The sequence below is a fragment of the Mycteria americana genome, chromosome 1 (genome assembly GCF_035582795.1).
Source record: "Mycteria americana isolate JAX WOST 10 ecotype Jacksonville Zoo and Gardens chromosome 1, USCA_MyAme_1.0, whole genome shotgun sequence".
Lineage (NCBI taxonomy): Eukaryota > Metazoa > Chordata > Aves > Ciconiiformes > Ciconiidae > Mycteria > Mycteria americana.
The window spans coordinates 1,411,037-1,431,212 of NC_134365.1; the positions used below are offsets into that span (position 1 = coordinate 1,411,037).

Genomic DNA, 20,176 nt, shown 5'->3' on the forward strand with positions numbered 1-20,176 from the left:
AACCCGGGTGCGCTGGCCCTTTAAGGCGGAGGGGCGCTGGCCCTTTAAGGCCGGGGGTGCCGCGAACAGGTGCGGCGGCGACACACCGCGCTCGGGGGGCAGGAAAGGGCGGTGCCTGAGCGACGGGGGCGAACCACCAATGGGAAGGCAAGAGTCAGCCAGGTGGGCCAATGAGCGGGCGGCGAAGGGAGGGGGCGGGCCGCGCCGCCGCCCGGCTCAGCTGAGCTCGCGGCGGGGGAGCGAAGCGGGGTCTGTGGGCTCGGCTCGGCTCGGCTCGGCTCGGCTCGGCTCGGCTCGGCTCGGCTCGACCCGACCATGGCGGGGCGGGCGGCGGGCGGCGCCGGGCCCCACGGGGACGATTTCTCCTTCGTGAGCCCGGTGGCGAAGTACGTGCTCTTCTTCTTCAACATGCTCTTCTGGGTGAGTGCCAGCGAGCGGGACCCCACGCGGGGGGCCACCGGGACACCCCCCCCCCCCCCCCCCCCCAATCCCCGAGGGGACCACCGGGGACCCCCCGCATCCCCGGGGACCCACCGGCACCCTCCCATCCCGGGGGCACGCCGGATCCCTGGGATTGTCCCCATCCCTGGACCCCGCGGGGGCTCAGCGGGTACCCCCATTCCCGGACCCCACTCGGATTCCCGCACGCTGGGACCCCCCCATCCCAGCACCCCCCCCATCCCCGGGGGACCCCCTGGATCCCCCAATCCCCGACCCCCCCCACCCCCCCGGACACCCCCCCATCTCCGGGACCCCACCGGGACGCCCCCTTATCGCTGGGGGGGTGGGAGGCTGGGTTTCCCCATCCCCCGAGGGTTTTTGGGGTCCCCCTCGCTCATGGTGTCACCCGTGGGTGCCCTCCGCGGTGGCTGCCCCCCCCTCCCCAAACCTGTTGCTTTCCCCACCCCAAACCCACCCTTTGGGGTGCCACAGCCCTTTGGGGGTGTCTTCCCCCCCCCCCCCCATGACAGGGCCACTGGGAGCCCCCAGGGCCACCGGGAGCCCCCGGGCACGGGGGTGACACACGTGTGGGGGGGTGCGGGACCAAGCCTCCCCAGGGGACCCACCCGCCGGGTGCCATTGCCACCGAAACGACGGCCTTTGGGCCCAATCCTGGCCCCGTGCAGGCGACGACCCCCTGGAGCAGCGGGGGGGGCACACGGACCCCTCTTGTCCCCAGCCCACCCCCCGGGACGCCTCGTGTGTGGAAGCCCCACGGTTTTCCATGTTTTGGGGTCTTTTGGGGATTTTTTTAATGCTTTGGGGGATTTTTTTATCTTTTGGGGGTTTTTTTTATGTTTTTGGGGGGTTTTTTGGAGGCTCGGGATTTTTTTTGAGGGATGTTTCTGCATTTGAAATCACATTTTTGAGGAAGTTTCTCGCTTCCGACAAACTACGTCCCCCGGATCCAGCCACCCGCAGCGGGGAAGGGCTGGTGGGGACGGAGGTGACCTCCCCGGGAGGTGGGGACGCGCCGGGGCCGTTCGCGGTGCGCTCTGTCCCACCCGTGACGCCGGAGCGCTGCGAGTCGGGTCCGTGTGGGGGTGATGAGGGGAAACTGAGGCAGCGGGTGCGGCTCTGGTGCCCCGTTTGCAGCCCCGACTCCACGGGGGCTGCAGGCAGGACCCCCGGAGCGGGAGGGTGGGGGTGCCGGGGGGGGGGCTCACAGCGCCCCGTCCTGCTCTGCAGATGATCTCGATGGTGATGGTGGCCGTGGGGGTCTACGCCCGGCTGCTGAAGCACGCAGGTGAGGTTGGGGGGCTCAGGGTGGGGCGGGGGGACGCAGCGAGGTTCCTCGGTGCCCCCCTGCCCGGCCGGGGGAGAGCGGGGCCGATCCTGAGCCGGCACCGTGGGGGGGGTGCCCGTCCGCCGGCGAGGGGGTGACGGCAGGGGCTGCCCCGTCCCCGGGGGAGCGGGATGCGGGACCCCGGGGGATCTGCGGTGCTGGGGCTGCCGGTGACGGCTCGGTGACGGCTCGCCGCGGCAGAGGCGGCGATGGCCTGCCTGGCGGTGGACCCCGCCATCCTGCTCATCATGGTCGGCGTCCTGACCTTCCTCATCACCTTCTGCGGCTGCGTCGGCTCCTTGCGGGAGAACATCTGCCTGCTGCAGACGGTGAGTCCCCGGGGACGGCGGGTCCCTCCCGGGGCTCGGCATCTCTCCCGTGGTCCCCCCGCCATCGCCATCCTCTCGCCCGCAGTTCTCCGTCTGCCTGACCATCATCTTCCTCCTGCAGCTGGCGGCCGGCGTGCTGGGCTTCGTCTTCTCCGATAAGGTACCGCTGGGGGGTGGGGGGGGGGAGCAGCGGTGCGGGGGGGGCTGGCTGACCCCGAGGCTGTCCCGTTGGGTGACGACCTTGCTGATGTCCCCACCCCGCAGGCGCGCGGGAAGGTCAGCGAGATCATCAACGGTGCCATCGTGCATTACCGGGATGACCTGGACCTGCAGAACCTCATCGACTTCGGGCAGAAGGAGGTGCGTGGGGGGGCTGGCATCTCCCTCCGACGGACGAGGACGTGTCTCCCCACTCGTGGGTCAGGCTTAAATCCGCGGGGTCCCCCAGGTTGAGGACGTTGGGTGGCTCTTCCACGAGGATTTGACGTTCCCGGTGAAGCCCTGTCTCTGCTGGCGCCTGTGTTTATGTAGGGCCTATTAAAACCACTGGGAGCGGATTGCTCGTCCCCAACGACAGCGGTGACGGGGGGCGAGCTGGATGTAGGTGGGCTTGGGGGGGCCATCGCTTGCTGCCCGTGAAGTCCGCGGTCCTGTGCCCCGTTGTCCCCACCGTTCCTGTCCCCCCGCCGCGGGGCCAGGGTCCTCTCCCCGCTGAGCACCCCGTGCCCTTCCCCGCAGTTCAGCTGCTGCGGCGGCGTCTCCTACAAGGACTGGTCCCAGAACATGTACTTCAACTGCACCGCCACCAACCCCAGCCGGGAGCGGTGCTCTGTGCCTTTCTCCTGCTGCCTGCGGAATGCCGACGAGGTGAGGACGGCGTCCTCGGGGGGGACCCCGGACGTCCTTGGGGGACCCCCGCTCCACACCTCTTCTCCCATCCCTCGGGGCTGTGCTGAGCCTGGAGCCCCCGCCCCAGGAGAGGGAACCCACTACCGGCAGCGTATGGGACCCTGTATCGCCCTCCGGGTTTGGGGACCCCTGGCTGGGGACGGTGGGGTGGGGGTGGATTCCCCCTGCGCAGGGTGGGGGGCTTTCTGCAGGCAGGCAGGGACCCTGCCAACCCTGCCCCCCCGCCAGGTACTGTTCCTTTTGGGGGCTGGCGGGGGGTTAGGGAGCCCAGCGCTGGAGGGATGGGGCTGGGGACACCAAGGGCGAGCTGGCCCCAGAGGAAGGGGACACCCCGACTGGCACCGAGGCGAGCGCAGAGCTCCCGGCTGCCCCCCAAGAGGCAGGGACCCCCCCCCCCCTCCAGCCCGGTACGTTTTGTCCCCAGGCTGTCATCAACACCATGTGCGGGCAGGGCATGCAGGCCATGAGCTACCTGAAGGCCAGCGCCTTCATCTACACCAACGGCTGCATCGACAAGCTGGTCAACTGGATCCACAGCAACCTCTTCCTGCTGGGGGGCATCGCCCTGGGGCTGGCCGTCCCCCAGGTACCGGGGGGTCCCCCCTGGGGACTGGTGGGGAGAAGGGACCGTCCCGCAGCTCCGCGTTGCTCTTCGTGTCGCGGGGGAGTTGCCTTAACGATGCGTCTAATTGCAACCCCGGGGAGTCGGGGCAGGATTTGGGGTGGGGGGAGCGGTGCAAACGTCGGGCGTGTCCTCGCCTGGAGCCGTGTAACCCGCTGGGAGGACAGCAGGGTGACGCTGCCCGGTGTCCCTCAGCACCCGCGTCTTCCTCCCGTCTTCCTCTCCTCTCCCGCAGCTGGTGGGCATCCTGCTGGCTCAGATCCTCATCAACCAGATCAGAGACCAGATCAAGCTACAGCTCTACAACCAGCAGCACCGGGCAGACCCCTGGTACTGAGCCCCGGCACGCCGCGGTGGTGCCGGTGTCCATCCCCGTGGCACAGCGGTGGGTTGGGGAGCCGGCACCTCAACGGTGATTTTCCAAACCCTGGATCCGTGGGAAGAGCTGAAGGGGCTTTGCTGGAGAAGAGGGAGGATGGAGCGGGCTCTGGACGCCCGGATCCGCACTGGTGGCCGCTGTGCTGCGCAGAGGGACGCGCGGGGACGCTGGGGACTCCGTGGCTTCGGCAGCCGGTGCGAGAGCAGGTGCCGGGCTCGGCCAGGACGTGCCATGCTGCTGCGACCTGTTTGGGAGACTGAACCAGTCCTGCTGAACTGCTGTCTGTCTGTCCGTCCGTCCTGGGGGACCGAGAGCTGGTGCGCAGGTCGTGCGCGAAGCAGGTTTGCACTCGGACGCGCGTCCCATCTCCTCTTGTGCTGAAGATGGGTGTTTGTCTGTCTGTCCGTCCGTGCACCGAGCTGCCTTCACCCGGAGCAAGGCTGGCTCCAGAACTGGGGACGTTCCCCCCGTCGCTGGGTGCCACAAGCCCCGTCGGCTCCGTCCCGGTGCCCCACGGAGGGGACAGCCGAAGGCTTCGCTTGCCGGCCGGGAGCAGGAGCCATCGCCTGCGTGTCCACCCTGGCAGAAGGAGGAACAGGAGGCATCCTGCCCAGGGCTGACCCACGGGCGCTTCGTTAGCCGAGGGCGGGGGTCCCGTCTCTGCCCTGGGGGGCTCGAACCCCTCTACGGGGTGCTGAGCCCCGTGCGGAGGAGGGGACAGGCACAGTCCTGTGTCCCCTCTCTTGCGGGGCCGGTGTCGGGCCGTGACGTTTCCCTTTGCTTTTACGGAGAATAAAGAGCGGTGAGGCCGGACCCTGCGATCTCTGCCAGGCTGTGCGGGGGGCTGCTCGATCTCCGGGGGGGGACGGGACATGCAATGCCACGGGGGGACAACGCCGGGGCTCTGGGGGACGGCTCGGTGGGGACAGGGTCGAGGCCAGTCCCTTCCCGTGCAGGGTCCCCGTCATCTCAACAGTATTATGCTGGTGGGGGTCGGCTGCAGGACCCCGAAACAAGGGGGGAGAAGGGGGCGAGGGGCAGCACAGCCAGCTGGTGGACAGCAGAGAAGCCCCCAGCGAGGAAAGCTTGGAGAGGTGCTCGTTACCCTGCTCCGGGGGGTGACTTTGGGCAGGGGGGGGACCTAAATTGCCCCCCTCCTCTGCCCTAGGGAAGAGCCTGCAAAATTTTGGGGTGCCGTGAGCTGGAAGGGGGGGGCTGCTGGTGCCCCCCAGCATCACGGGCCTCGGCCTCGCCGCTGCTTTTCGGAGCCGTCGCAAACCGTGGGTGGAGTTTTGGGTGGTTTTTTTTTTTATTTTTTCTTCTCCTCGGGCTGGGTGGTCCCCCCGCGCCGCCCCGCCGCGGAGGGAGTCGGGATGCGGCCCAGCACCCGGCCCTTTGTGTGCGGCCAGGAGCTCCAGGAAAAATACCCCAAAACTGTCCCCCCTGTGCCCCAAAGAGTGACGTTCCCCACAAAAAAAGTGATTTTTCACCCCAAAACAGCAACTTCTGAAGTCCCCCCCCACTCCAAAGCAACTTCTCTCCCAAAAAAAGCAGTTTCTCATCCCCCAAAAACCGCCTCACCCCTCTGCCAAAATGTGGCTTGTCACCCAAAAGAGCAATTTCTCCCCCCAAAAGTGAGCACTTCTCCAAAGAATGACACCTCTCCCCAAAAAGTGACTTCTCCCCCTCAAAAAAGTTACTTTCTCCCCAACACTTCTCCTTCAAAGAGCTACTTCTCCCCCAAAAAGCAAATTCTCTTCAAAAAGTAGCTGCTCTCCAGGAGTGGCTTCTCCCCCCCAAACTGACTTTTGTCCCCAAAAATTGTCTGCCTTGTCAAAACAGTGACTTTTGTCCCCAAAAAGCAACTTTTCTCCCCCTGAAAGTGGCTTTTGTCCCCCAAAAGTGACTTTTGCTTACCCAAAAGTAACTTCCCCCTCAAAAAAGTAACTTTTCTCCCCTCAAAAGTGACTTCTCTTCCCCTAAAAGTAACTTCCCCCCCCCAAAAAGTGACTTTTATCTTCCAAAAGAAACTTTTCTCTCCCAATAAAGCACCTTTTGTCCCCTAAAAGTGACTTTTCTCCCCCAAAACTGACCTTTCTCCCCCCAAAACCAACTTTTCTCCTCCAAAAAGCGACTTTTCCTCCTCAAAAAGTAACCTTCTCCCCCCAGAAAGTGACTTTTTGCCTAAAAAAGAAACTTCTCTCTCCCAATAAAGTGCTTTTCATCCCCACAAAGCAACTTTTGTCCCCCAAAAGTGGCTTCTCTTCCCCAAAGGCAACTTTTCTCCTCCAAAAAGTGACTTTTCCTTCCTAAAAAGTAACTTTCCCCCTGAATAAAGTGACTTTCCCCCCCCAAATCCAACTTTCCTCCCCTAAAAGTGACTTCTCTCCCTAAAAAACAACTTTTCTCCTCCAAAAAAGTGACTTCTCTGCCCAAAAAGCAACTTTACCCCTCAAAAGTAACTTTTTGCTCCCCCAAACAACTTTTATGCTCCCCAAACCCGACTTCTCTCCCTCAAAAAGCGACCTTCCCCCCTCAAAAGCAACTTCCCCCTCCCAAACCTCTCCCCTCTCCCCCCCCAAATCCAACTTCTCTCCGAAAAAAACAAACTTTCTCCTCCAAAAACGCGACTCCTCCCCCTTCCATAGCAACATTTCCCCTCCCAAAAGCGACTTCTCCCTCCCTAAAACCAACTTTCCTCTCACAAAACCCTACATTTCCCCCCCAAAACTAACTCCCCCCCCCCCTCCAGCAGCCCCCCGCGGGAGAACAACCCTCTTCCCTCCTCCCGGAGCGCGATCCCCCTCCTCAACACCCCCCTTTCCTCCTCAAAAACTCGTCCCCTCCCTCCCCGCTCTAAAAAAAAAGTAACTTTTTCCTCACAAAAAGCCACTTTTCCCCTCAAAAGCGGCTGCCCTCCCTCCCCGCTCTAAAAAAAAGTAACTTTTTCCTCACAAAAAGCCACTTTTCCCCTCAAAAGCGGCTGCCCTTCCTCCCCGCTCTAAAAAAAGTAACTTTTTCCTCACAAAAAGCCACTTTTCCCCTCAAAAGCGGCTGCCCCCCCTCCCCGCCGCGCCGCCTCTCCTCAGCCCGCCCCGGCGGGGGGCGCGGGGCCGTGGCGGGCCGGGCCGGGCCGCGCTGAGGGAGGAGGAGGAGGAGGAGGAGGAGGAGGAGGAGCGGCCCCGCTCCGCTCCCGGCGAGCTCAACAAAGGGCGTCGGGGCATGGCGGGGGCCGGGGCCGGGCCGCCCGCCTAGCGCCGGTGCGGGCCGGGATGGCGGCGCAGGGCGGCGGGTGGCGGTGGGCGCTGGCGCTGGGCATGGCGCTGGCGCTGGGCGGCCGCCGCTGCCCCGCCGCCCCCTTCCTCAACGCCTCGGCCGTTCCCGAGCGCTGCCGCCGCCCCGCGCCCTGCGAACGGCTCCGTTACGGCGCCTGCCTGGGCTCGGCGCTGCCCTACGCCGCCACCTCCACGCTGCTGGCCGCCGACTCCGCCTCGCAGGAGGAGGCTCACGGAAAGCTCCTGCTCTGGTCCGGTACGGACGGACGGGCCCTGCGGCCCAGCGCGGTATAGCGGGGGGTGGGGTGGGGGGGCTAGAGGCGGAGGGGGGGGACACAGTCAGGAGTCTGGGGACGGGCAGTGGCGGGGGGGGGGTAGGGGGGGCTGGGGGTGCGCACGGGGCGGTGGGGAGCGGTATAGCAGGGGAGCGGGGATGGGTACGGTATAGAGGGGAGCAGGACAGTGGAGGACAGGGACTGGGTACGGTATAGAGGGGAGCAATATAGGAGGGGACAGGAGATGGGTACAGTATAGAGGAGAGCAGTATAGCAGGGGACTGGGGATGGGCGCAGTAGAGCAGGGTTCTGGGGTTGGGTACAGTACAGAGGGAGAGCAGTATAGCAGGGGACTGGGGATGGGTATGGTATAGAGGGGAGCAATATAGGAGGGGACAGGGGATGGGTACAGTATAGAGGAGAGCAGTATAGCAGGGGACTGGGGATGGGCGCAGTAGAGCAGGGTTCTGGGGTTGGGTACAGTATAGAGGAGAGCAGTATAGCAGGGGACTGGGGATGGGTATGGTATAGAGGGGAGCAATATAGGAGGGGACAGGGGATGGGTACAGTACAGAGGGAGCAGTATAGCAGGGGACTGGGGATGGGTGCAGTATAGCAGAGGAGCGGGGATGGGTACGGTATAGAGGGGAGCAGGACAGTGGAGGACAGCGGCCTGGTACAGTATAGAGGGGAGCAATATAGGAGGGGATGGGAGATGTGTACAGTATAGAGGGGAGCAGTATAGCAGGGGATGGGAGATGGGTACAGTATAGAGGGGAGCAGTATAGCAGGGGATGGGAGATGGGTACAGTATAGAGGGGAGCAGTATAGCAGGGGATGGGAGATGGGTACAGTATAGAGAAGGGCCAGTATAGCAGGGATCTGGGGATGGGTGCAGTATAGCAGGGTACTGGGGTTGGGTACAGTATAGAGAGGGAGCAGGATAGTGGAGGACAGGGGCCTGGTACAGTATAGAGGGGAGCAATATAGGAGGGGACAGGAGACGGGTACAGTATAAGAGAGGGAGCAGTATATCAGGGGACTGGGGATGGGCGCAGTAGAGCAGGGTTCTGGGGTTGGGTACAGTATAGAGGGAGAGCAGTATAGCAGGGGACTGTGGAGGGGTGCAGTATTAGGGGGATAGAAATAGGGGACTGGGGATGGGTACAGTATAGAGGGGAGCAGTATAGTGGGGGACAGGGTACAGTATAGAGGGGTCCTGGAGCTGGGTACAGTATAGAGGGGGAGCGTATAGCAGGGGACCGTGGATGGGTACAGTATAGATAGCTGTATAGCAAGGGAGCGGGGATGAGCACGGTATAGCAGGAGGCTTGGGACTGGGTACAGCATAGAGGGAGAGCAGTATAGCAGGGGGCCGGGGCTGAGCCCCGTATGGCAGGGGAGCAGTATAGCACCCGGGGACGGGCACGGTGCCCCAGAGGCGTGATAGAGGGGCCCGGGTGCTGCGTACGCCGAGTTGACGGGCGGATGGTGCCGGTGCTCCCCGCCACCGCAGCCGGGCTCTGCCCCGTCCCATCCCGCCCCACGTCCCCGTGGGGCTGCAGGGTGGGGGGACAAGACGATGCGGGTCCGCCCCGGGGGGGTGACGGCGCTGTCCCCGCAGGCCTGCGCAACGCCCCGCGCTGCTGGGACGTCATCCAGCCCCTGCTCTGCGCCGTCTACATGCCCAAGTGCGAGGACGGCCAGGTGGAGCTGCCCAGCCAGACCCTCTGCCAGGCCACCCGGGCGCCCTGCACCATCGTGGAGCGCGAGCGCGGCTGGCCCGACTTCCTCAAGTGCACGCCCGACCGATTCCCCGAGGGATGCCCGGTACGGGGGGAGACACGGGGGGACGCCCCACCGCACTGCCGCGGGCTCCAAATCCCCACGGGGCAGCGGGAGCGGGGAAACGCCGTCTGTCCCCAGCCCTCTGCGGGGGACCGATGTCCACCCCGGCAGCCCAGCCTTTGCCGTGGGGGTGCCTCCTCCTCCTCACGGCCCCCCTTCTCCTCCGGCAGAACGAGGTGCAGAACATCAAGTTCAACAGCTCGGGGCAGTGCGAGGCGCCGCTGGTGCGGACGGACAACCCCAAGAGCTGGTACGAGGACGTGGAGGGTTGTGGCATCCAGTGCCAGAACCCGCTCTTCACCGAGAAGGAGCACCGCGAGATGCATGTCTACATCGCCGCCTTCAGCTCCGTCACCATCTTCTGCACCTTCTTCACCCTGGTGAGACATGGGGGGACACGGGGAGGTGTCCCCAAAAGGGAACCAGGCACCAAGCTGTCCCTTTCTCCCCCCCCCCCCCCCCCCGCCCCGCCAGGCCACGTTTGTTGCCGACTGGAGGAACTCCAACCGCTACCCCGCCGTCATCCTCTTCTACGTCAACGCCTGCTTCTTCGTGGGCAGCATCGGCTGGTTGGCGCAGTTCATGGATGGCGCCCGCGACGAGATCGTGTGCCGGGCCGACGGCACCATGCGGCTGGGGGAACCCACGTACGTGTCACCTTCGTCCCCATCCCACCTCGGCCACGTGCCAAGAGGTGTCCCTGGGACCAAGGAGGGCTCTTGGGGTTTCCTGGCCTCTTGGGAGCATGGAGGATGCTCCACTCTTGGGGTGGGAGAGGCCCCCTTCCTCCCCCATGTCCCCTCGTGGAGGTTGGTGACATTCCTGTCTTGCCTCCTCCCGTAGCTCCAATGAGACGCTCTCCTGCGTCATCATCTTCGTCATCGTCTACTACTCGCTGATGTCGGGTGTCATCTGGTTTGTCATGCTGACCTACGCCTGGCACACCTCCTTCAAGGCGCTGGGCACCACCTACCAGCCACTGCTGGGCAAGACCTCCTACTTCCACCTCATCACCTGGTCCATCCCCTTCGTCCTCACCGTGGCCATCCTGGCCGTGGCGCAGGTAACGGGACCACGATCCCACGTCCTGGAGGTTCCCTGGGTGACGTGCGCAGGGAGAGGTGGCCGCAGCCAACTGACCCCCTCCCCATCTCTGTCAGGTGGATGGTGACTCCGTCAGCGGCATCTGCTTCGTGGGGTACAAGAACTACCGCTACCGGGCCGGCTTCGTCCTGGCGCCCATCGGGCTCGTCCTCATCGTGGGGGGCTATTTCCTCATCCGGGGTAGGTGCGAGCTCGCCCCGGTGCGGGGACGGGGGCACCGTGGGTGTCCCTCCCACCCTGACCACCTCGTCCCTCCACCGCAGGGGTCATGACGCTCTTCTCCATCAAGAGCAACCACCCCGGGCTGCTGAGCGAGAAGGCAGCCAGCAAGATCAACGAGACCATGCTGCGGCTGGGTAAGCGGGGCTCCATCGGCACCATTTCCATGGGAATTTGAGAGGGAGTGGGGACATTTTGTCCCCTGAACCTGGACAGCCCCATCCCACCTTCCCGGGGGTGGCTGCAGTGGGGGACAAAGCTGTAGTGATGGTGGCACGGCCCTGGTGCAGCATCTTTGTCCCGGCATTGCTGGGATCCAGCTAAACCAGGGATGTCCCGCTTCTGTTCAGGCATCTTTGGCTTCTTGGCCTTCGGCTTCGTCTTCATCACTTTTGGCTGCCACTTCTATGACTTCTTCAACCAGGCGGAGTGGGAGCGCAGCTTTCGGGAATACGTCCTGTGAGTGGGACGGGGTCGGGAGGGCGAGTGGGACGCTGGTGGCATCCCAGCACCTCGCGTTTAGCGAGGGACGTTGCAGAGTGGAGAACCCCATGTCCCCCACCAGCGTTGCCACCACATCTCCACTCGGCAGAGCTGTGGGCGCTCAGCCCCATCACGGGGCGTCGTTGGGTGTCCCCCTCCTTACGGCTGCCGTCCTGTGTCTGTCCCCGCAGGTGTGAGGCCAATGTGACCATCGCCACGCAGACCAACAAGCCCATCCCGGACTGCGAGATCAAGAACCGGCCGAGCCTGCTGGTGGAGAAAATCAACCTCTTCGCCATGTTTGGCACCGGTGTCTCCATGAGCACCTGGGTCTGGACAAAGGCCACCCTGCTCATCTGGAAGCGCACCTGGTGCAGGTGGGACCCCCCTGGGATGTCACCCCAGCTCCATGTGGCCCTTCCTGCCCAATCCAAAGTCCTGAGATGTTGGAGGTTGTCCCCAGACTTGCCCATCAGCTCAGTGAGTTGTGGGCTCACAGCAGACAGCGGTTTGGGAATGCGGTGGCTTCTCCCACTTTGCAAGTGTCTCGTGTCCTCTTTGTGGAGCACCTCCATCCCCAGGGGACCCATCCAATGCAGTCCCCAGCCCTTGGTGCCGCTGTCCAGAGTGGGAGAGGGAGATGGGGAGGGTCCCCATGTCCCCAGCTGCCATGCTGGGGCGGTGTGTCCCCTGTGCCTGGGTCACCCCATGTCCCTGCTCTGACCTGCCGTGTCCCCAGGCTGACGGGGCAGAGCGATGACCAGCCCAAGAGGATCAAGAAGAGCAAGATGATCGCGAAGGCCTTCTCCAAGCGCAAGGAGCTGCTGCGAGACCCGGGCCAGGAATTGTCCTTCAGCATGCACACCGTCTCGCACGACGGCCCTGTGGGTATGTGCCTGTTGGAGGGGGCCACCTCGGCAGCGCCCCGAGGTCCCTGCCGTCCCCGCCTTGACCAGGGCTCCCCTGTTGTCATTGCAGCCGGTTTAGCGTTTGACATCAATGAGCCATCGGCTGACGTGTCCTCGGCGTGGGCCCAGCACGTCACCAAGATGGTGGCCCGGAGGGGGGCTATCCTGCCCCAGGACATCTCGGTGACACCCGTGGCGACGCCTGGCAAGTCCTTGGGGACCGCTTGGGGCATCTCTGGGGGGCCGAGCCAGGCTGAGGGGTGTTGGAGATGTGGGGGGGGGCTGGGGCTGGTGGGGGGGGGGCACAGGGCAGGATGTGGCCGCTCTCACCCGCCCCGTCCCCTGTCCCACAGTGCCACCGGAGGAGAGGGCCAACCTCTGGGTGGTGGAGGCCGACGTCTCCCCCGAGCTGCAGAAGCGCAGCGGCCGCAAGAAGAAGCGGAGGAAGAAGAAGAAGGAGGTGTGCCCAGGCCCAGAGCGCTGCCTGGGGGGCCCTGCAGCCCCCCTGGCCCCCAGCGCCGTCCCTCGCCTGCCCCGGCTGCCGCCCCAGACCTGCCTGGTCGCCTTCGCCCCCGATGTCCTCCCGGGGCTTCCGCCCAGCCAGCCCGAAGCCGCCTTCGCTGGGGGGCTGTGGGATGGCCGCCGCAGGGCCAACGTCTTCCACCTCATCAGCAACCCCTTCTGCCCCGAGAGCGGGTCCCCGGAGGAGGAGAGCCCCGGCCCCAGCAGCGGGCGCCGGCAGCACAACGGGGGTCTGCTCTGGCCCCCCGACCCCGGCACCCTGCCCCGCGGCGGGGGACCGAGGACTCAGGGCCGACGGGCCGGCTTGGCCCCCATCCACTCTCGGACCAACCTGGTGGACGCGGAGCTGCTGGATGCCGACTCGGACTTTTGAGCCCATCGGGACATTGCGAGGGGACGGGGACACCTGGGGTGAGACCCGAAGCCTCGTCCAGCACGGGCAGCCTGCGAGGGGACACCGAAGCCCACCCCGTCCTGCTGCGGCCAGTCCCAAGCATCCCTCCGGCCCGGCCATGGCTGATTTCTCCCCTCGGAGGACGACATTTCTCCCCACATCACCTGGACAGCCTCGATGCACATCCCAGCCTGGCAAGATGCTGGCCGAAGGGTTTTGGGGTTCCCCCCGGCATCGCTGGGAGAAGAGAAACAGGGTGTCGGTGGAACAAACCCCACCCAGGTCCTGCAGGGATTTAAGGACAAGGGGGACACTGCCTTTGTCACTGATGGGGACGGGAGCGGGTGGCCCTCCCGGGACAGCGGTACCAGGCAGCGGGCGAGCGTAGGTCAGGGTAGATTTTGGTGAGCTTTGTCCCGCGTCCCGGGGTGCTGGGACCCGCCGACACCCCTCGCTCGCCCTCTGCCCCCACCCGTGGCTAGATGGTACGTAGAGCTTACAAACGCTTGTGCCAATAGTTGGTTTTTTTATTATTTTTTAATCTTTGTATAATACACTGAGATGTGACGGCCGGGCATGGCCTCCGCTTGGGTGCTGTGGCCGAGAACGGGATGAGCTGAACCCCCATCACGGGGCGGCAGCAGCATCCCCGGGGTGCACCCGTTTTTCCGGGTACACCCTTATTTCTTCAGGGGTCCCAAAGTGCCTTCCAGCTCCCCGGAGAGCTGAACCAGACCCAAAACGGAGGGTTGGTGGGACGGTAGTCCCTGGCCACGGGAGATGGGGAGCCGCGTTGGGGTGCACAGGCGCTCCCCGAGCCATGATGCAAAAAAAAAAAACCAACAAAACTTTAAAATCCTGAGGCGTGCAAGGCGAGCTGGGGTCGCCTTTGCTGTCCGGGTGCACCAACCCCCTGAGCAAAGCTTTTTATTATTTTTTTTAAGAAAAAAAACCAACCCCAAGTTACAGCGAACGCGGCCGAGCCCTGACGTAGGAGGACTCCAGTCCCTGCTGGTGTTTTGTATCTGTCCATTATCCCTGTACACGTCTTTATTAAATCCTGGTAGGCTCCTGGCTTTCTCGCTATCCCGGTGACCTCCATGGGTTAATTTTTGCTGTGTAAAGGCAAACCCTCCTGTATCAGTATTAAATTTGCCAACTTTCCATTGCCAACGGCCACCCCGGGCTCTTTGGGGAGGTATCGACTGCGGGGAAACGTCGTGGGGTTTTGCCTTTTCTCCTAAAAGGGCTCCAACGGCTTTAAAAACTGCTTTAAAAACAGCTTTAAACTGCTTTAAAGACTGCTTTAAACTGCTTTAAACTGCTTTAAAACCCCCGTCCTGGCTGCTTCACCCGCAGAATGCAGGTGTGAGGGGCTGGAAACATCTGTGGGTGCTACGGGGACTGTTTGGGGGGACACTCTCCGGGCTTTGGCAGCGAAGTGGGGGGACTGGGGGGCCCTCTGCCAGCAGATGGCACTACGGGCTTAAATATCCCCAAACCCGCAGTTGGGTGGCCCCAGTTTTGGGGTGCTGCTGGGTGCCTCGGCCGGAGTGGGGTTCCCTGGGGTGCAGGGGTGCCCACTGCTGCTCGCACTGCCAGGCGATGGGCTGTGGGGATGGTGCTTTTGGGGACAGTTGCTGCTTTTGGAAAGTGTCCTTTTTTTTATTATTTGGTTGGGGAATGAGGCACCCGGGTGCCGGTTTGACGGCTGCCCGCGCTCTGTCACACCCAGGGCGCTCGGTTATCCCGGAGACCGGGCACCCCTCTGAAATTTGGGTGGAATTGGGCGGGGAAAATTGCATTTTCCTGATGGTTTTTGGTGAGCGGGATGGGCCGACCCCACTCCGCTGCCATCGAGGAGGGCTCTGCGGTGGGATGGGTGAGTAGCGGGAAGCCGGAGGAAAGGCTGGTTCATCTGGGGCGAAACGAAATGTTTCTCTTTATCTATCTTTATTTTATTTTTGTGTGCTTCTTTTTTTCTCTTTATCTATCTATCTTTCATTTTTGTGGGCTTATTTTTTAAAAGAAAAACTAATTGTAGCAACTGTTCCTAAATGATACGCCGTTTTGAAACAAAAAGCTAAAATACTGAATTTTGGAAACAACAGGAGACATCCTGACCCCGCTACATCCCCTGTGTTTTCCCCCAGGCACCACCAAAAAAGCCCCCTCGATTTGGCACACGGGGACAAAGAAGTGGGGTTTTTTAAGGAAGAAAAAAGCATTTATCCTGGGAAACAACCCCATCTTCCTCTCAAGGGGCTCAGAAGATGGAACCAGCTCGTTGCTCTAGCGGGAAAAATGAGAAGCAACCACCAAAAAACACCATTCAAACGGTTATGATTAAAACATCCTGGTTAAAAGGGATGAAACGCCCAGCACGGGACAAATTCAGCGCAACTTCTCACAGCCGCTGTGCCCGGAGCATCCTGCCCTGGTGCTGGGCTGCGAGCACTGAGCATCCCTACCCAAAAGGTGGTCCCACTTACCACCCTGGGTGCTCGTGGTGTCGTACGCTGCTCGGGGTCAGGTTTTGCAGGGGAATAAGAATTAAGAATTACGGATAAGGCAGGGAGGTGCCTTTGCTTTGCCTCTCCCACTCTTTCGGCTCTAGGGGATTTTCCTCGGGACGGGTAGCGCAGAGGCTGCCAGCCGCCGCCGTGGGTTTCCCTGCCCGATGCCGCTCGCAGGGAAACCACAGCCAGGAAACCACTAATGTGAGCAGCGAAAGCCGTGCGGTTGCCCGCAGCAGCGCTCACACGCGCGACGTGGGACCGGGGAAGGGACCCGGGACCCTCGGGGTGGCCAAGCCAGCTCCGATGGAGGAGATACCTGCCCCAGGGCAGTTTTATTAGGGACAGGGATGAGGCTGGACCAGGGTCCCCTCCACCCTCAGCACCCTCATGCAGGGGTTCGGGAGGCTTCTGCTCCCTGCACCTCATCCCCTGAATCTTTCCCCAAGAGCGTCTTCTCCCTCCGACTCCTTCAGCATCAGCAAAGGTTACTGGCAAGTTTGAAGGACCCGAGGGACAAATCTCCTCACTTTGGTGACCCAGACGTCACCTGCTCAGCTCCTTGGCAGGCAAAACCCAATTAATTTCCCCAGCTGTACATAGAGTATCCTCAGGAAAGAAAGGGAAGAGCTCAAATGGTCACACGTAAATACCATCCTCTTATTTATTATCCTTTTCCCTTTCGGCGAGGAGCAATATTTCAGGCTCCACTTTACATTACAAAGGAGCAAAGAGCCCTTCCTCTTCCCCTGGCCTGCCCTCCCATTGTGAAACAGCTTTAATATCTTCCAGTTATTATTTTAAGCTGATTTCCTAAGGAAACGAGGCTCATACGGTTACATGCCTATGCGTGTGTCTGTCTGTCTGTCCGTCAGGCATCCCCCCGGCACAGCATTCAGCTGTGCTCGGCAGAGAGGCTACAGACTTGCAGGTAAAGATTGCAAAGATTTCGTGAAAATGGAGCGCAGGAAGAGGAATTCCACAGGCGTGTGCACCCCCCTCCCGCTGTTCTGCGTTTTAAGTGGTTTTTGGGAGGCGCAGGAGATAAAAATGCAGAGGGTCGCACATCTCCCCAAGCAGCCCCGAGAGAGTTCATCTGGGCGAGGCAGGGAGGTTTCAAGGAATCTGGATAATATTCGCTATGAATCCACTTAACCACTCGCCCCCGGGGACAAACGTCGGCGCTATCTGGCCATCTGGTTGCCTTTGCCGTAATTAAATGAATGAAAACTACGATAGCGCAGACCGGTCGCAGGGACGTTGCCAGAACAAATCAATAGCTGCAGTAAAATGGGATTGCTCGTATCAAATGTCCAAATGCCATTAGGCAGGGAGAGGCTGGACCGTCTTAAATTCATATCTGTAGTACAGGAGGTACAATTAGAAGAGCTAATACTACAGGGCGATATCAGCTTCTAGTTTGGGATTATATATATATATATCTATCTCGGCAAGATGACTACTGTGTCTGTTGGCTTACAGTAGGGTATTAGAGTCTTAGAGAATTGAAAAACCTCCATATAAATCTCTTTTTTTTTCCTCTTTTCTCCATGTCTGGAAGGCTCAGCCTTTGTAGCGGTGCTGGGTGAAGTTCCCTTGCTCTGCAGCCGGATCACCGTGTGCCGCGGGGCCGTAGAAGAGCCTGTACCAGCCCAGTTAACCAGCTCAGCTACTTTTAACTGGGATGAGGGAGGCGAAGAGGCTCTACACCAAGCAGTCCTGTCCTCTGTCACTAACCCCAGCACGTGCCGGGCTGCTGGCTCAATTTTCCAGCGCTGCTTTTAGGACTGAACATCACAGGAACAGGCAAATCTAGACCGTGAAAGTGGTTACTGGGGGCTCTGCTGACCCAGTAACCAGCCTGGTCTCCTCCCAGGCAGGTGCCTGGCACCACCAGCCGCTCCCCACGGCGTGCTGTGGTCGGATGGAGGATTTCAGGGCAGTATGGCAATTCACGAGCTGAACGGCTCAGCCACGCTTGATTTTGCAGCTGTTTTGCTGGAGAAAAACCCGGGTTTTCTTTGTTTGTGCAAGATCAAAGCATGGGTGTCTGCACCAGAGCACACCCGTGTCTGCCTGGGTTTTCCTCCATCCTTCCCTCTCTGGTTATCATGTGCCAGGGAAGCAAAGAGGACAAAGACAACTACAAAATATCTGACATCGGTGCTTACTCTCGCTCTTCCCTCACCTTTGGGTTACGACACGCTCCATTCGGGGGTTTATGTATGCTGGTTCCCAGGCAGCGCAGGCATCTGCCTGTGCCCTGCCTCTGCTCCACGCCATGCAGTCGCTTTAAAGCAGGATCCTGCACACCGGGCCCTGCCGGCAGCACCGCGGGCGATGCAGGCTCGACTGGGTTCATCTTGGTTCCACCACGCTCGGCGTGCCTGTCCCCAGCCCGTTGGGGAAGGAGGTATTTCCACGCCAGTGGGTCAGGCAAAACAGGCTGGAGACCACAGCTGAGCCTGCCCTTACAGCTCCGGCAGAGACCGCAGCTATTTTACTCCTTTTCTGGCTTAATTTTGTTGTTTGTGGTTGTCATCGGTACGAGAAACCAGGCTATCTCCTGTGCAGATATACAGACAGCCACGGCTCTCAAGGGAAAGACTCTCGCCTTTCCGAGGCTGTTTTCTCCGAAGGTGCCCAACATCTCCTTTCAGGCCAAGGCAGCCCTGCCTCGCTGCCCGGCTCCTGTCCCTCTTGCCGTCTTCCACACACACAGCACGGGGAAGGAGCCAGCCCGAACCTCTCTCGTAGGCACCGCTGGCGCCGCTCTCACAGAGCCCTGATTGTTCGAACTACTCAATCCTCCCTAACCAAACAGCCTCTCCCTTCCTCTCCTGATATCCGTTGTTTTTCCAGATAAATTGTCAAGTTCAGCCTAGCACATTGCTCTGGTTGTGCGGACGGTTTGCTGGATCTCTGGATATCATCTATCAAGCTGCGATATCATCTATTTGCTCAGTGGGCAAGCAGTGGTTTGTGCCCCGATGCGACGGAGGCATGTCTCAGTGGCGCTGGAGTGTTTGGGTGCGCTGAGATTCATATATGACTTTTTTTCCAGGAAAATGCCATCCCTGTTGGTACCCCCATTTGGGGACTGCACTCTTTAAAAGGCGAGCAGGGCAAGTGCGGTGAAGATCATACGCTGAGCCGGGTGGGTGATGCACGGCTGGGGTGCAGGTAGCACAAAGGACCAAACTCAGGGTCAGGATTTTGCCCGAGCAGCAGATTCCCCCAGGTCAGGTGTGTGCAAAACAACCCGGCTTTTTTTTTTTTTTGTAGGATTGTGAGATCTACGGCACCAGGAGACAATAACATCTGGAGGATTTCTTCCCCTGGGGAATCGGTGCTGCCGAGCAGGGCTCCAGCTCCGCACAAGCCCCACTCTGCACCGGAACCGCGGGGCTGCAGGAGCTGGGGCTTTGCACGGAGCCTGCTGTTGCCTTATGGCTGCAAGAAACACGCAGCGTATATCGAAGAGGAGGGATATTAATCAGCTACCACTTCAAATCCCTCCCACAGCAGCTTTCAAAGAGTTTTGTTTTCAAAGGCCCCTTCTGAGCCTGAAATCTGCCCTGAGACTGAGCTTTCTGATTCTAGAGAGAGGCAGAAGTGCGCTGTGAAACCCGCACGCAGATTCTGATTTCACTTCAGTAAGGAAATAGCGTTAGTTCAATAAAGTCAGGACTTCTCCCCGGCATTTTCCACGCACAAAGTAATGCGCTCCTTTTCCTTTAACTTCAACCCCCCTCACACATTCCTCCCGTCGTCCTCTCTGCTGCCTCTGGTACAGTGTTGCCTTCGGAGCCCATTAAATGCTTTACAGCTCTTTCTCTCCTTGCCTCCGTTCTAGGCATTTTCCAGTCCAGCTGCCACCCTTGCATATAATGAAACCGTTTTTCCTCCTGTCCCCAGTGAGTTTTTACCAACGCAGCGTGCCCTCAGCTGCTGACCAGGTTCTTCCTCTCCAAGTGTGAAATCCTCCTTCGGCTTCTCAGGTTTCGCTGCCCCTCTCCCTCATCGCTCCTCTGCCTCCTGATTTTTGGGGGGTTTCTGTGGGCTCCTCCTCTCCTCCTACTGTGCCACATCTCGCAGCCAGCTCATCCCAAACACAGAGCTCACCCAGGGCTTACGAGTGACTCAAACGTACCGGGCTGCGGGTTTTAACTTGGGAATCAGAAACTCTCCCCATCATCGCAATCTTGCCAGTTGTTATGTCCTGCATGTTTCTGACTTCTGGCATTTCTGGTGGATCCTGAAACTTCACTCAAGCTTGTAGTATTTCATGCCTCTCCATTTTCCAGGCTGCTTTGCATCCCTCCTGCTTGGCCGATCACATCCCCTTTGGTATCAAGAAACTGTCCTTTTGCCTCCAACCGGCCCAACGTGTCAGACGCGACCTCCCGCCCCTCGAACGACGGAACGGCAGGAACGCTGTGCTTGCTCTGTGTTTGCACGGCCCCAAACACACAAGCTTCGGTCCTCAGCTTGTGCCCAGAGATACTGCATTAATCCTAATAATGATAATAATAAAAAAAACCAAACAAGGATGCGTTTGAATTCCCCTTCCCTAAAAGGAGCTTTCCTGAAGAACGGGATTTAGA

At 60.8% G+C, this 20,176-nt stretch overlaps 2 protein-coding genes across 2 annotated transcripts; both read left to right on the forward strand.

The window, feature by feature from the left end:
• Positions 1 to 257: 257 nt before the first annotated feature.
• On the forward strand, positions 258 to 4,810 carry TSPAN33 (tetraspanin 33). The gene is made up of 8 exons (XM_075510989.1): positions 258 to 420; positions 1,690 to 1,747; positions 1,988 to 2,115; positions 2,201 to 2,275; positions 2,380 to 2,475; positions 2,854 to 2,982; positions 3,449 to 3,610; positions 3,882 to 4,810. Exons 1-8 carry the CDS (start codon positions 316 to 318, stop codon positions 3,981 to 3,983), a joined length of 855 nt encoding a protein of 284 aa, XP_075367104.1. The 5' UTR covers positions 258 to 315; the 3' UTR covers positions 3,984 to 4,810.
• Positions 4,811 to 7,189: 2,379 nt separating this feature from the next.
• SMO (smoothened, frizzled class receptor) lies at positions 7,190 to 14,226 on the forward strand. The gene is made up of 12 exons (XM_075511335.1): positions 7,190 to 7,556; positions 9,200 to 9,405; positions 9,594 to 9,803; positions 9,898 to 10,070; positions 10,267 to 10,486; positions 10,584 to 10,707; positions 10,791 to 10,883; positions 11,097 to 11,205; positions 11,421 to 11,606; positions 11,969 to 12,117; positions 12,208 to 12,342; positions 12,491 to 14,226. The coding sequence occupies exons 1-12, from the start codon at positions 7,298 to 7,300 to the stop codon at positions 13,030 to 13,032; spliced, it is 2,406 nt and encodes an 801-aa protein (XP_075367450.1). The 5' UTR covers positions 7,190 to 7,297; the 3' UTR covers positions 13,033 to 14,226.
• Positions 14,227 to 20,176: the final 5,950 nt, after the last annotated feature.

What these genes read in the sequence shown, in the direction of transcription:
- TSPAN33 (XM_075510989.1), top strand. Translation starts at nt 316, where the DNA reads ATGGCGGGGCGGGCGGCGGGCGGCGCCGGGCCCCACGGGGACGATTTC. An exon ending in TCTTCAACATGCTCTTCTGG is followed by an intron (nt 421 to 1,689) that starts GTGAGTGCCAGC and finishes CCTGCTCTGCAG; the next exon opens with ATGATCTCGATGGTGATGGT. An exon ending in TGGGGCTGGCCGTCCCCCAG is followed by an intron (nt 3,611 to 3,881) that starts GTACCGGGGGGT and finishes CCTCTCCCGCAG; the next exon opens with CTGGTGGGCATCCTGCTGGC.
- SMO (XM_075511335.1), top strand. Translation starts at nt 7,298, where the DNA reads ATGGCGGCGCAGGGCGGCGGGTGGCGGTGGGCGCTGGCGCTGGGCATG. An exon ending in TGGAAGCGCACCTGGTGCAG is followed by an intron (nt 11,607 to 11,968) that starts GTGGGACCCCCC and finishes CCGTGTCCCCAG; the next exon opens with GCTGACGGGGCAGAGCGATG. An exon ending in GACACCCGTGGCGACGCCTG is followed by an intron (nt 12,343 to 12,490) that starts GCAAGTCCTTGG and finishes CCTGTCCCACAG; the next exon opens with TGCCACCGGAGGAGAGGGCC.